Source organism: Lottia gigantea (assembly GCF_000327385.1).
Source record: "Lottia gigantea unplaced genomic scaffold LOTGIsca_65, whole genome shotgun sequence".
Classification (NCBI taxonomy): Eukaryota; Metazoa; Mollusca; class Gastropoda; family Lottiidae; genus Lottia; species Lottia gigantea.
In genome coordinates this window covers 1,469,229-1,486,350 of record NW_008710211.1, presented here as the reverse complement: position 1 = coordinate 1,486,350, position 17,122 = coordinate 1,469,229, and the positions used below count along the sequence as shown (strand labels likewise).

General features: G+C 30.7%; 1 protein-coding gene across 1 annotated transcript in view; it reads left to right on the top strand.

Moving 5' to 3' along the window:
• The window catches only part of LOTGIDRAFT_220800 (hypothetical protein), a gene marked incomplete at its 3' end in the record, with an annotated part of 129,035 nt that overhangs the window by 78,371 nt on the left and 33,542 nt on the right, over positions 1–17,122 (top strand). Inside the window, exons 36-38 of the mRNA XM_009064818.1 lie at positions 1,436–1,683; positions 2,251–2,352; positions 2,744–2,861. Of these exons, the coding sequence (XP_009063066.1) occupies positions 1,436–1,683; positions 2,251–2,352; positions 2,744–2,861 (468 nt within the window). The remainder of the gene's footprint in view (positions 1–1,435; positions 1,684–2,250; positions 2,353–2,743; positions 2,862–17,122) is intronic.

The window sequence follows — 17,122 nt, the reverse complement described above, 5'->3', positions numbered from 1 at the left end:
ATTTATGATTATTAAATACTATGAAAATCTTTCAATAAGATGAACAAATAGTTGCTTTTGTTAGTTTTATTGGGAAAGATATACTGTAGACAAAATGTCCTAGAAAATGTTATATTACATACAAAAATATCATTTTAAAATTCAGTTAACTATTTTCATAAATATATTGTTCATTTCTACTTTAAAACATCTGAAAACTTCTTCACTCACAGCATGTTTAAAACATGTAACATACTTTAATACATGTAACATACTTTAATACATGTAACATACATGTAATATACTTTAAAACATGTAACATACTTTAATACATGTAACATTCTTTAATATACTTTAAAACATGTAACATACTTTGAAACATGTAACATACTTTAATACATGTAACATACTTTAATACATGTAATAAACTTTAATACATGTAACATACTTTGAAACATGTAACATACTTAAATACATGTAACATACTTTAAAACATGTAACATACTTTAAAACATGTAACATACTTTAATACATGTAACATACTTTAATACATGTAACATACTTTAATACATGTAATATACTTTAATACATGTAACATACTTTAATACATGTAACATACTTTAATACATGTAACATACTTTAATACATGTAACATACTTTAATACATGTAACATAGTTTAAAACATGTAACATACTTTAATACATGTAACATACTTTAATACATGTAACATACTTTAAAACATGTAACATACTTTAATACATGTAACATACTTTAAAACATGTAACATACTTTAAAACATGTAACATACTTTAAAACATGTAACATACATGTAACATACTTTAATACACTTTAATACATCGATAACCTTTTTACTTCAGGATTATTGTGATAGTTTTATTCAATAATAAAGAGGCCACAGGCCCATTATACAAATCATAAACATTTACATAATATAGTAACTGGCCTAATTTAGCCTTTGTTAGTAAAAAATAACTTTCTCTTTTTGAAAGATAAAAAGGTATATTTTGCTAAATTATTCAGGATGGCAGTATTATTTATAAAGTAAGAATTGGGGATTTCCTTGTCTAGATATAATTTTTTGAAGTCATAATTACATTGATATGAGACATCTTTTCACAAAATTACATCTTAACATGTTAAACAACTTGGCATTTTTTCAGACCTATCCGATATCATTTTTCTCTAAAATCCATTTTCACAGATATTGCTTTTTTTTATATTTTGTTTGCTCAGCCTAAACATTTCAGACAGACACCCCAAAACATATATATATTGAGGTTCTACAATCAAGAAGACTTTGTATCTCCTATGTGAATATGTTGCGAAGTTATGTACAATAAAACCCAGGAGAAGAACCTTTTTTCAGATGTTTTATTCATTTCAGAATTTGAATAATTCAAAATTTTGATTAATTTTTTCTTTGATGTTTTGCAGGGAGGAAGTGATGTAACAAGTGTGCTGGAAGATTTTGCCGCCTGTGCCAACTCGGAACTGACTGTTCACAAAGGTCAACCAGTAGAAGTGATTGATCCAACTCCAGGTCAGCTAGACTGGTGTCTGGTCCGAACCATAGAACAAGATGGATGTGAATCACACCAAGGCTTGGTTCCCATCGCTATACTCAAACCTATACCAATACTTAAAGGTCCTGGTTGTCGTACCAGCATGGATCTGGATGGTGAGTCATCTTGTCTCTATTATAATATACATAGCTTCAATAATTCCTCATGGAATTTGTTATAGGCCTATCATATATCACATTAGATGGAGAGAAGGGAAGAATGGTTTAGGTCAGAGACAAAAGAGCACATAAGAGAAACATGAAAATTACAAAATGGAAAATGACATTTTGTCTCGTAATCTTGGATTAGCGCGCCTTTTGTTGTAGCTGTTAGAAGCAGAAAAGGTTGACTAGTTTTCAGTTGGAATTGTCTTCGTCATAATCATCTTAATATATAAATTATTATTATTTGTAGAATCTATGGATGGAATGCCAGGAGCTTCCTCACCTGTTACCAAGCGACGCAGTAGTTTCAGGTAAAAATATTTCCGTTTATGTGTGGTTTCATCATCTTTAATATCTCAAAATGTCTTTCAAACCTTCAAACATTGACCCTATTCACGTGTTCGCCATATTGAATCCAGATTGAGGCTCATAACGCAAGGGTGGTGTCACTGCAATATAATCGCCACTTTGACGTCTTAAACTTTCAGATGAATTTTACCATCACATTTCTGAGAAATGACAGTTTTAAGCCCATTTTCTCGCTGTTGATTGGATGTTCAGAGTCGTCACATAGGTTCTTCATTCATATGACGTCGCTATCTTATCAATGGATGACGAAGTTTGCGTTATGAACCTCGATTTCTGTATCTCAAAAACGAGGCTAGAATGAGGTCTATTGAATGCTGTCTAGAATATAAGTTAAAATCATATTTTGGTAACAGTCATATTTTGGACCCCACTTACTATGTTACTAAATAAATAGGAGTAATGAGGCTGAATCCTTGTTTTATCAATGTAATTTGGTTATAACTTTAAAAAAAAAAAAAGATTTGTCAACCGTTTCTTCCAAATATCTTGAATATGTTTAGTTTTATCTCCGCTTTTGACCAAGAGATAGATAATTCAAAATATACCAAGAAAATTTATTCTATTCATTTCATTTTCGACTTTAAACACAAGAGGTAAGGCAATATTTCTGTCCCTGAATAGATTCTAATTCTGTGTCTTTTTTGTAGAAAATGGCTGACTAATCCAGTACGTAAACTGAGTCACGGTAAAATAGAGAAACAATCACCAACGTATCTGGAACCAACAAAACTCACCAAGAAAACCATCATTAACCCTCTATCAGCCGTCAAGTTACCTGTAAGTTGGGATTATATTTATAATATTTTCTACCAAGCTCAATTATTTTCTAGGTTCACTGATGAAAACAAAATTCTGATGAGATTACCTTATAACTCTTTTTTAATTCTTTCAACCTGAAAGTTTACTTCATTTAAAGATGACAAGTCTAAATTTGATCATAGTAATCATACAATTTATCAGAAGAATGAAAAATTCAGAGATGAATTTATTCTATGATTCAGCATAAAAATTTATGAAAAAATGTGAAGAAAAAAAACTTAAAAAAGAGAAACCTCAAAATAGATAAATATCATTTTTATTCGTTATTCGATCATAGGTTAAATTCAAAATTGGACTTAAACATGGGTTTCCTTATTTTTTAGTGTCAAATTAAGTAAACTATTTGATTAATTGGTGTTTCTAATGAATTATCATGTATTCTTAATAATATCATTATGTTCTTATTGCATATAATTAAGAGTTTTAACCAATCATAAATGTCCATGTATGTACAGTCTGGATAAACAAAAAAGACTTTTTGATCAGTCATTGAAATTCTGCTAGTAATTCTCTTCTAATTTAGCTAATTATGAATTAATTATGGACATGTGAGACAAACTGGTATTTTTCGAAGTCATTAGAACACCTCTACTTTCTATTCATATAAGATTGTCATTTTCATAAATGGAGCCCATCTTTAAGTATAGTATTGGTTTCGACAAACTAATGTCAATGTAATATCTGCTTTAAAATGATGCTATTTTTGGATATGTTTTATTCTGAATTCATCTGGAAAACTTGAGTAGCGATTTATTTTTAGACTTGATTTCAGAGTCAATTTATTTTCTAATTTTTGTGATATTTTTGGAAAAAGCAAAACCAAATCTTTCGTTTGATGAGAAAACCATTACACATTTTCAACTGTAATTTCATCTTTCTCCAGATGAGGTAGTAAATTTCCTCTATTTATAGAATACTATTGCAATTAATGCTGGCAATTTAAGAAGTGGCGTTGAATTTTATGGTACTTTACTTTTGATTTGAATTTGAGAAGTACATTCAAAACTTAAATAAATTTACACCTATTTCTGTAATCTTTCTGTAATTCTTGATTAAGAAATGGTAAAATTTCTGAAAAACGAAAGTAATAAAGTTTGCTATTTTCTGTGAACCTAGAAAATGATTTAGTCTGATGTTGGTTGAACTGATCGGAGGCTAAAACTTCAATTCAAAAAACATGTTTATGTTAAAAAAAACTTAATCAAATTACCATACAAGATTGTTTATATGCACATGGATTATATGAAACTCAGAGTACAGAGGAATTTATGTGTACAGAAATTACTATTCTTTCCATACGTCTTGGCCTGAAGGATGAGATTTTAGCCTCCCTAATCAGTTAATGCTACAAAATAAAAGCTCATTTGAACATCTTCAAAGTCATCTAAATACCACACCTTGTATCAACATTACAACAACAAACACAACCAAGTATTGACAATACCGTAGATAGAGTTACCTCCCTTATACCACAGACAATACACAGTTAACTTTACTAAGATTACATAACTGTCATTTATCACTGTCTTATCAAACATTAAACAATTCTGGTTAAAAACTCTATTTTAGGCTTAACAATTTCTTTAGATACACCACAAAATATCAATGAATACTTTATTACAAATTCTTAAATAGAGTTACCTCCCTTTCACTTTAGGCTCACTATAGAAATTCATAGTGCCTTTTCCTGTACTTTAATAAGATTACAACACAAAAATAACTCTCACTTCGTTACTGAAGTTATATTTAAATTAAATTTTCTTAATAGCAGAACAACGTTTATTTTAAAAATAACAAACATGATACTATTACACATGAAATTTTTTTTACAACCGTTACTGTATAGTAAAACACTAAGATATATAGATATACTACTTCTGCATTTATTACATACTATGTTTCGGAACACATACAGGTAACATTAATAACACAAGTTATATAGATATACTACTTCTAGGTTTATTACATACTACGTTTCGAAACACATACAGGTAACATTAATAACACAAGTTATATAGATATACTACTTCTAGTTTTATTATATACTACGTTTAGAAACACATACAGGTAACATTAATAACACAAGATATATAGATATTATCTTTGTGTTTTACTGTAATCTTCATACTTCTGTATGTCTTATAAACAATACATTACTGTATAGCTTAAATATTAACAAAATACAAATTTAAATACAAATTCATGCATATCAAAACTAAACAAGGAATAACTCTAAAATGATTACAAATACAAATTCTAAATATGAATGATTTGATGAAAGTTTTATTTTAGAAATGTTCCAGATATGAGGTAAGTGAATTTTGTAATTTGATTTATTCAAAGATAAAATCATAGACAAGGTAAGTGAATATTCTGATTTGTCATGTACAGGTAAAGTTTCAGAACTATTTAATGATTTTTTAACAGACTCAGATAAAGGAGTATTTTACTGTACAAAAAGGTCAAAAGGTTAATTTGACGAATATTCAAGACTTCAGTTGTTAGACCCTTCTGTGAAGTGGCTATACTAAAAATAAAAACTAATAAAAAAAAGTGAAACGAAAGTTGGGTCTAATTTTAATTTACTGGTGCAACCCCTTTCTAATGAAATATCATGGTGCAGAAAAGTAGGATGTAAAACTCCCATCAATTTCATTTCATTAATGAAAGATAATGATTGGTTAAATTCACCACCGTGAATGTGAACCACAGTGCTGAATCCTTATTGATGAACACATGTACGCATATCTACCAGCTTTTGTGACCTGTGACCTTTGCTCTCTATACTCTACTAAATATCAATTTGAAGTTCCACATAACGTGCATTTGTGATGGTTGCTTCAGATTCTTTTTATGAGATTTTATTATTAACACCTGATATCAAGTGTATTATAATATTTCTAAATGGCTTGATCTGTAATTGATATATGAGCACTTGATTATCAGTGAAAAGTTGTCTTGTGATTGTAAATTGGTCTAAACTGTTGACAATGATGGTAAAACTAAACTAAAGATAAGGAATTGACAACCGAATAGTATGTTTATGTTAGTGTTAGGGTGTTACGAATAGTACGTTTATGTTAGTGTTAGGGTGTTATGAATAGTATGTTTATGTTAGTGTTAGGGTGTTACGAATAGTATGTTTAGGGTGTTACAAGAATAGAATTCCAATAAAAAGCACGGGTCTAGATCATAAAGTTCGAATTATATGTGCTGTTAAATTTAGTTCAGTTAGTACTAAAAAAAACAACAAAAAACAGTGGTACAGACTCATCACAATCATCTGAAAGCAAATCTTATATATATATATATATATATATATATCTGTATACAATAAACATTCTATTGTATATAAGACTTATAGAAGTAGGAAGATTACAATAAAACACTAAGATATATAGATATACTACTTCTGCATTTATTACATACTACGCTTCGAAACACATACATACTTAATAATGTTACCCATATGTGTTTTGAAACATAGTATGTAATAAACCTAGAAGTAGTATATCTATATATCTTGTGTTATGAATATTACCTGTATGTGTTTCTAAACGTAGTATGTAATAAAACTAGAAGTAGTATATCTATATAACTTGTGTTTTTAATATTACCTGTATGTGTTTCTAAACGTAGTATGTAATAAACCTAGAAGTAGTATATCTATATAACTTGTGTTATTAATGTTACCTGTATGTGTTTCGAAACATAGTATGTAATAAACCTAGAAGTAGTATATCTATATAACTTGTGTTTTTAATATTACCTGTATGTGTTTCTAAACGTAGTATGTAATAAAACTAGAAGTAGTATATCTATATAACTTGTGTTTTTAATGTTACCTGTATGTGTTTCTAAATGTAGTATGTAATAAAACTAGAAGTAGTATATCTATATAACTTGTGTTTTTAATATTATCTGTATGTGTTTCTAAACGTAGTATGTAATAAACCTAGAAGTAGTATATCTATATAACTTGTGTTATTAATGTTACCTGTATGTGTTTTGAAACGTAGTATGTAATAAACCTAGAAGTAGTATATCCATATAACTTGTGTTATTAATGTTACCTGTATGTGTTTCGAAACATAGTATGTAATAAACCTAGAAGTAGTATATCTATATAACTTGTGTTATTAATGTTACCTGTATGTGTTTTGAAACGTAGTATGTAATAAAACTAGAAGTAGTATATCTATATATCTTAGTATTTTATAATAAACATTCTGTATACAAAAAGCTTCTCTTCTTTTAAGTCTTTAAAAACAGGAAGAAAATGATTAATATACAGAACTTAATATCAATAGGCCTTCATTTCATTTTCTAATTAAAATTTAGTTTTAAATCCGAATCTAAAAACATTTTTTAGAATGAGACAAAAATATTGTATGAAACCAACATTTGAATATTGAAATTTCAGTAATTGTAGACAAGAAAATATAAAAAATTGATTTAAGTTATGACAGAAGTCGTTAAAAGAAAACTTAACAAGGAATTGATATTAGCTTATCGTAGTAGCTTCCTGTGATCTGTTATTTAAACAGACTCTACTGTTAAAAAATAGATGGTTGATAGTAAAAATAGCTTGTAATTCTATTTCTGTTTTATCGTTGGCTATATTTAGTCTTAATATCAATTAATTATACCAGAGTTAATGGATCTATTGTTTACTTTTTATCATTCATTCAGATCTTCATCAATATTCTTAGAGGTAATTCACAACTTGTTTCAGATCTTTGAAGTGTGGGCAAGTTTTTTAAAAAAATGTTGATTTTCGAGCGAAACGTTCTTAATTGCTCAATTAACATTGTGTATATACTGTAAAATACTGTACAGAACAAACGTTCTTCATCGCTCAATTCACATTGTATAGATCCTTACAGTATAAAATTAAGACACTTCATTTGTGATGATGTATAGTTTACAGGTGCTTGTATAATCTCTTGGGGTTCACTTCTGTTTGCTCCTGTCAGATGGAAGCTAAGAGGTGTTGATATCTATAGAATGGGACAAATATCTAAAACTCTGGTTGCTTGTAGCTGTGCTTGCAGCTGTGCTTGCTGAAAAAGAGAAGGTTGATGCTGCTGACAAAATATTCATCATTGCACACTGTACAGTGTTGCCAGTCTGTGATGCTGGGAGCTGCAGTGGCTCAGTGAGTTAGACACTTGCTAGCCAACCTGAAGGTCCAGGATTCCGATTTTTCAACCCCGGTTGACAATAAATCACGGGTGCTACAGGCTGTGCACGTTAAAAATCCCTTAACAGTTGGAAATCGAAAAAGAGCAGACTAATGCCGCTGTCCTGGCAAAATTTCCCTCATTGCACACTGCATGGCGTTGCCAGTCTTCACTAGCCCACATGGTGCAGAATAGTAGGACATAAAACTCATTTCATTTCATTTTTTCTCTGTGATACCAAGTTGACAAACCTAGTTGTTCTAAAAGGTTAATAACAGAGTTGTGATGGAGAGAAATGTAACCTCCTGAAAGAGGTGGAGATGGTATCTGAGGATAGTTAAATAGGTTTTGATTATAATTTATAGAAGCAAGACTTTTCACTACCTCTATGTTTTGTTGCTGTGCATTGTATACTTCCAAAGATGGTACCTGTAATCTCATTTTCCTGATTTAATCCTGAGTCTGATATGATAATGGACATTTTTAGCTGCCCCTTGGGAAGGATTCTTAATAATATCTAAATATGCTGTATGACATCTCCCCCTCACCCTCTCTCCCCTACTCCCTATTCTCTACCTTTAGATTGTACAGGTCTGAGAATATAGTATCAACAGGAATCCCATGCCCTCTATAGTGCCTCCACCCCCTTCTCATCTCTATTCTCTCAAGTCTGATATTATACTAGTGATTGTTTAGGAGTGATATGTTGAGAGAATATAGTAACAACAGGAATTGGCAGAATAAATCAATACCATTGCTGTCATCCAGCAGTCATTCTGTTTCCATGGTTTCAACTTATCAATGTCAAGGCCGTTTTTTTTATATACAATAATAAAATCTCTTGCTTATAGATTTCTATTTATAGCTTCAGATTTACTCAATATTTAATTTAACATTTTGCAAATACATGTATACCAAAATATCTTCCAATTCAATTCTAGAGGAAGCATGGCATTTCTACAAATTCTAATGTTTTCATTTCAAAAAAGCTTGAGTAATAAATATACCAAAAAAAACATTATTAGTTATATGGATTCTCTTAGAGAGATGCAAATCGAGGTAATTCGTATAACTTTTAGCGAGTTTAGGTAGGTTCAACTAAGATAATTGGAAGATTGGAAATAGCAGTGTCTTTCTGTCAAACTTGTCACAAGGTGAAAATTCGTGCATTAAACGTTTTTAAAAAATTTATGTTGGTGTTCAGCTTATTAAAATTACAGATTGTCGATTGCTAGTCAATTGATTTTTTTTATATTAATGAGATATTTTATAATAACTTGTATCAAAAAAAATATGGATATAAAAAAAACCAGTTTTACTATTTTGTTTACAAAATAATTATATAACATTGTACCAGCTGGTGACATTGTATCACATATTGACAAATACATAATGGTGTATTGACTCCTTATGGTTTCATTCTACATAATGTCTGGCACTGACAGATAGTCTTTGACTTAGGCCAAAAAGAGGAGATAATCCTTTCCTTTAGCTCTTCCCCTCTGGCTAATTTTGTATTTGTTCTTTGAGTATGTCTTGTGTTGCAAAATGTTTCAAAAGGCTTTTTTTTTAGATTTCTAAAAATATTGAAATAGGATTCTTTTTTTTTTTTTAAACAAACTGGACATTGTTATTTTCCTTGCAATGCAAGATAATTTATTTACAAAGTTTTTAGCAGCTATGACTGGTGTAAAGCCAGGCAGGGTATGCTTACTCTTCTAGATACCTGAAACCACTTTTCATTATTAAATACTTATTCACTTTTGATTGATATACCTCCTCTTGTGAAAAGTTCATAAGCTGCTACCAATGTTTTGCAGATCGGATCGTTTTTAATTTAATATTGAAACTTCTAGACTGCACCTTTAAACTTGTTAAGATAATGCAAACTGTAGTCTGTGACAGAGACCTTTACAGGTATATCAGGCGTTATATAGAGTGTTAGAGTGCTAGTGAGTGATATTCTACTGATTATTAATGATGGCAGCGAGACAGATACAACCCAGTATCGTTAACAACAAACTGGTCAATACATATTGATCTTCAATGATGCAAGCGACTCAAATATTGAGGCTTAAAAACAGGAATAATATTACTGGATAATGAGGTAGCTATCTTTGTCAATATTTCATCAGATTTAGGGTAAATTTCAACAATATTGAGTAATTAAGTTGATATTTTGATGTATATTAGATATATACAAGGTATAATGTTATGCTGAGAGCTGATATTGATTTTTTTCTCATTTTTTCTGAATATTTACCACTAATGTAATGGCCACTGTTTGTAATGGCTGCCTGACACTGTTCTTCTTCTATGTATATATTAGACTCTGGATTTAGCTTAATGTCTGGTCTGGTAATCTTCAGGTTGGAATTAAGGGTAGGAATATTAAAATTCAGGAATTATCTTTTTGAAAAAGAAGTGCATTACAAACATGTAATTGATTGTATGCATGTTTGATCTTCAAACAGAATTTTTATTCATTTTGAATTGGTTGGGAGCCGCGGTGGCTTAGTGAGTTAGATGCTTGCTAGCTAACTTGAAGGTACATGGTTCAATCCCGGCATAGGTCGAGATAATACCTCATCTAGTTGTTCAGATGCTGTAGGTGCTACAGGCTGTGCACGTTAAAGATCCCTCGACAGTTGGAAATTGAAAAAGAGCACGCTATCCTGGCAAAATTTCCCTCTTGCACCCTGCATGGCGTTGCCCGTCTTCATTAGCCCACATGGTGCAGGAAAGAAGGACGTAAAACTCCATTAATTTCATTTCATTTGAATTAGTTGGATATGGTCAAATTCTAAAGCTTGAATTAAATGTTGAATTATTCATTTGAATTAAGGAATTATCGTTTTTAAGTTTGGTATGGCGTAATGGTATGAATGCTGACAGAAATTATGATTTTTGTAAACTAATCAAAAACAATTAACAAAACATCTACACCTGCATTGACTAAAAAGATTCAGAATATCTCGGATATATGTAGATGGATATCGCAGATATAGACCTCATATTATAAAGTTTGCCCTAACATATCTTTCTAATTTGTAATGATATAAAATAGTAACACAAGACCAGTCTTGGTTGATAGGTAATCAATCAAATTTCAATGAGTTTTCTTTATTTAGGTCATGTTTTATCAGTAGGTAAATGTTGAATAATCTACCTGTAATTTCTCTATATCAGGTGTTTTGGTCAGATAATTATCAAATGGAAACAGTGATAACTTGTGACTGGACAGTTTCTTAGCATAAATTGGGACGGTATCTTAATTTTTTTACGAAGTTATCCGTTGGTGGTTTTTGTGACTGAAATGTGTTTGTGGTTTTGTTCTATTTTTTAACAGGTATTTACATAAGTAATGACTCATCTATAGTTTTTGACAATCTCACTTGTAGACGTTAGTAAGACCTTTGATAGGATATATCATAAGATAGGATTATATATTGTGTTAAATGGTATGTATAGAAGGTTTGTTAGGTTAGGTGGATGTTCTCATTTCTCAGAGCTTTATCCCAATTCCATGGTATACATTAGACTTCAGTACTGATAGCAAGGCAGTTAACCACCACTTCAGAACATCTAATGTCTTTCTCCTTATCTTTTTCTAGCATAAGTAGTTAACATAATCTTTGATCAATTTTTACCACAATCAAAACCATTTATATGATGCTCAGTAGAAGAGTAGCATCAGGTGTACCAAAAGTAAGCATGTCCTGTCTCTAGGAACACCCATTATAGATATTTTTGAGGAGCTCAAATTTAATAGTTATTTGGACTAAGACTGAATATCTGCAAGGTGAAAAGTTATTACATATAAATGATCCTAGAGCTGTAATTTTACCATAAGTAAGCATGTCCTACCTCTAGGAGCACTCACAGTAGTTAGTACAGCTCAAAGCCAATATTTATTTGGACAGCTTAAATTCAATTGAGTTTTGGGACTAAGACTGAATATCTGTAAAGTGAAGGGTGAAAGGTTATTACATATGAATGATCCTAGACTTGTAATTGAAAAGTTATTTTACGAGGTATTGTTGAATATTCTGACCTCACAAAACACCATTCTTCTGAGTATAGAATATGGGACTTATTTCACACCAGGAGAGAATTTTATCTTTCACCAGTCATAACCATTTGATGACAATCGTTCAAACAAATGTTATTTTTATTCATATTATAATTAAATGTATAAGTTGTATTTGTGACCCCACACATCGTATCAGGTATTAAGTTGCACTGCCCAGTAATAAGCTGTCAGTGAAGTATTAAAGGGGATATTAAATTGACTATATCTTCTGAACGGAGAAAGCTATTGAGATGGAATTGGTATCAAAATGTAGCTGATGATGCCAGGAATCCAAATATACTAATAGCTCTACATACACCAAATGCTACTTAATACCTGGTTTAATGTGCGAGGTCACATATTTTGGTGAAAAAGAATTAGGTTTGTGTTTTGACCCCTGGATAATGGGACAATTTATAGATTTTGTTATTTGGTTTATAAGTTGATCTGTCATATAACTGGGATTTGTTGAGTTAAAACGGATTAGGACAATGAATTTCACCCCTTGTTAAAGGGACAATTTAAAGATTTTGTGATTTTTAGTCATAGAATAATATTTTAAATTACCTAGGGCCTTATTTTTGAAAACTGAACTAAGATATTATCCAGATTTGAAGAAATGATTTGATCTATTAAGAGGGATAAAGTTGAAATGCGCAAATTATTAAAACTATTGTTAATGATAAACTGCTTTTTCTTTCAGTCAAAATGTAACATCTCTAACAGAAGTGTTTAGAATGGAAAACTGTTTACGTGGTTTTTATAATTAACAGTGGTCCTAGGACAACCCAAGCTCGTTTGTATTTTATTTTAATACGACACATTCTGAGATCAAGTCCTAAAAGAAAACAACAATGAGTATATTTCATGAAAGCAGGGAAAAACATAGTGTAACAAAGTATTAGAATTTGAGTTATGGAATAGACATGAGGGCTTTTTATAGTTTGGCCAAACAAATGTGTGGAGTGGAAATTCTAAATGTTCCAGCCAACCATAGAATTATGAGTCCCTCGGTTCAAAGGGAGATAATAACTCCAAGTTAATAAGGAAAGTGAATGAAAAAGTATTTATGAATGCCTAATTTGATCTCACAGCCTGTTGTGTCAGTAGAAATCAGAAAAAAGAATGGTGTAAGATGGAATGATAAACAAGACAAAAATAAAAAGTTTGCCAAAACTTGAAATACGAGGTACATTATGACGATAGTGTAGATAGAGAGATAAGATTCTAGAGTTACTAACATCATCACGGCAGTGAGCGACATCTACTTCTTTAATCAGTCTTGTCAAGATATTGGACCTGGCTTGAAACATTTTCATCATAGCTCTAAATTTTAGAATCTTAGGCACATGGATGAAAATGGTCTGCCTCTGATAGGTCTAATATGGGAAAAAAAACTTCATAAGCCCACATGAATACAAGATATACTGATAGAATTATTCTGTGCATGGATTACTACGTAAAAAAAACAATTTGTGAATGAATTGGTAAAACTAATTTTGGAAGGTCCATTGGGAGAGTATATTAAGGGTAATCTACAATATGGATTGGTGAATTAGCACTGTGAATGGAACAGTAAAGGATTTTGTGATGGAATGTTATCATGTGTATTTGTACAGATTTTGTAGACGTACTCTCCTGGAGTATGATTCTGTAACTACCATTATTATAATTGGAAAATTAAAAAATTAACATTTTCTTTAAAAGTTAATGAAACTTTGTAACATAAATTAAGAACATGAACTTCAACCTAAAACTGTGAATCAAATCAACTAATTGATTAATGTTGTTATTGTGAACCAACTTGGCTCAGGGATGCCATCAACAATATAGAGTAACGTAAGGTGTGTTGATATGGTACAGAGGTATGACTACCATCTTATTAACCTGATTATCATCCCCAGACAGATTGTCCAAACTTAAATGGATGTTTATAAACAGTCATGTTTTGGTGAAAATAACGTGAGGTGGGGTAATTTTCCACGAGGAAAGGATTGGTGTATTGATGATATCAGCATCGCAAATTTACGGGAAAACGGCAAACATTCAGCCAGTGTTTATATACTACTTTTAGTAATATCCTAAAGGTGGAATTTATTATCCCTTATGTTACTAAGGAGATCAATATTTACCTGAAGTTCGACATCAAAAACACAGAATTGTACCCTCGAGATCAGTTTTATAAAAATATACGCTTTTATAACAGTAATGATTACCAGAATTCTTAATGTTTTGATGGTTGCCAAAAAACACAAAGAGAATGATTGCCAACTGTGAACTGTAGAAAGATGTAAATAAAACTTGTGGATACTTTTACACCACTACTCCTCAAAATCCAACCATCATCATAAACAATTTACAATTTTATTGGAGGCTGAACTTCTAGATCCGTTTCATTCAGATTTATAGATAAACTGAAATTCTGTGATTTGGCTGTTTGATGTAGTTATAACCATCTGGTTAAACTATCAAAACAAATAATTCTATGAGGAATAAGTATTTATCAAATCAAGAGAATCCTAGAAACAGATATGACAAAATAGGTAATATCATAAAGGTTTGTCTGATAACTTTTAAACAAAATCATATTTTATAAAATCATTTCAATAATTTGAATTTTTTCAAAATTAATGACTTTTTTAAATCAAGCAAAAATAGGTTACATATTTTATTTCATCTCTAAGACTTAAAACTGCCAAAATTGAAAGTTAGTAAGTTGGAAACACTTGAATTAGCAGTATATAAGGTAAAAAGAAAAATGAAAATATGATAAAAACCACAAGAAATATGAAAGTTATAAATAAGCTATAATATTCAATATATCACTTGTAATAAACAGTTTAATTGACTTTATAGAATTGACGAATACTCATAAAAACTGTCGTATTATGTAAGGTAGAATTGAGTTTCTATTGATATAATAAAAATAAAGAACCATGGCGCCAGTGCCCAAGTTTTCAGGAGTGTGCCAGTCGTAGATATTCTACGTATCAGACCATCATTTTAATTGGATGTATCTTCAGTAGGATGATTTATGAATTATACTTAGCCATATCAAATTATATATAGTAATTGCCTGTATTTCCTTTGCTCATTCCATACTTATCTGTCTTGCAGGCTGCGATACCAAATTTTGACTTCTGTTTCTATCATTAGCTTAGTGCTATTTGACCAATTGACTGAGTTAAAAATTCATCATATTATTTTTACAGATTTTCAAAGATTTTTTAGTATTTAATAGCTCTTTAAAAATGTATTTAACAGGTGTTTGGTATTTTTGAAACCACATCAAGGTTGTAAACCACATCAAAGGTTGTAAACCACATCAAAGGTTGTAAACCACATCAAGGTTGTAAACCACATCAAGGTTGTAAACCACATCAAGGTTGTAAACCACATCAAGGTTGTAAACCACATCAAAGATTTGATTTAAGATGTGCTAAGTAGGTCAAGTGGATTAACCAATCAAGGAGCTAGAAAACTGATTTAAAATTTTAAATATTGGAATAATTATTCGTGGATATTTCTCTGGATTTTTGGATTGTGGATTATGCCCAAAATTTCTCAGACATCCAACGATACTTGGAAAGAAATCAGACGTTATATGATGTTGGGATCTCGCAGGAAAAAGACACGGCATAAGTTGTCGTTGTCTAAACTTTGTTCTTGCATGAGTGGTGAAGTGGATGGAGATTTTCCCGAATCTGCCAAGCCGTATTCTAGAGACAAGTCTGCTACGGTGAGATTTAAATTATTTTTGTGATGGGAGGCAAGTATCTTCTTCATTCTCTTTATTCTATTTCTGTTTCAGGTAAACAATAAAAAATCACGATGTTAACAATTAAACGTGAAACTTAGACTCATAACCCTTTTCTAGTGGTCAGACCTCAATGTATGATTCCAATGGGATAAAAAAATGTCAATCCATTTATCATCAAACCAGAAAAAATTTCATAAAAAATAATGCAATTACACATATACATCCGAAACAATTTTTGACACACAAATTCCAAAATATTCAAAATTTACTAACACATGCTAAGATTTCAATTAACATAACATGAAAGTATTTCTTCATTACAAAGTCAAGGGCATAATTTGTCTGAACTCTTGAGTTAATCAGCTGATGTCTACAGGTAAGTAGACTTATAGTAGTTGATGTTTGCTGAAACCTGGCTCTGGACAACTCTTGTAAGTATGGTAGATGACAAGTTAACGTCGGCTTCCTTTTACAGCTGATATTGCAGTCGCCTTAAGAACAAAGCAACAATTATTAGTCGTATTAGTAATAGTTTTAATTGGTAGATGTTTTGACAGTAAAAATTGCATCATTTTCTCAAAATCAGAAACATTATAACTGTTGTAGGACCTAAAACTTGATAGTAACTTTTATTTTTTACCTGCCATTAAACCTAACAAGTTATGGGCTGTCCAATGCAGAGGATCTCGTTGTCTAGATGGGATAAAAATCAAGGCCCTGTCTTCACTGTTTATATTTCTATTTCTTGCATTTTACTTTGGTTTCTTTTTTTTTTACTTCAGACTTTAATCATTGTAAACATTTTCTTAGGCTGCTCTTTTATATTTACCCTGTCTTCATTTGTTTATTTTGATTGAAAGTCAGAGCCGAGACAGATGTTCTGTTTTATTGTTTTGATATTAAACACAATATAATATATTCCTGGATGTTAACTAGGTTACAACAGGTGCTCTATAACATAACAATATAATATATGATGTTATCAGCTGATATTACTCTATAATTGATACTAGAGATAGTACCTGTACAGACAGAGGTCTACCTGGGATTTTTTAGCTCATGAGATGTCCCGATGTTCTTTTTTTATGCTCCATGTTTGACAATATTGAACATTGTTAGTATACACCTTGTATTTGTCTATTCTAGTCCACTACTGATTTCTCCTATACTATAGTGAGCAGTGGCGAAGCCA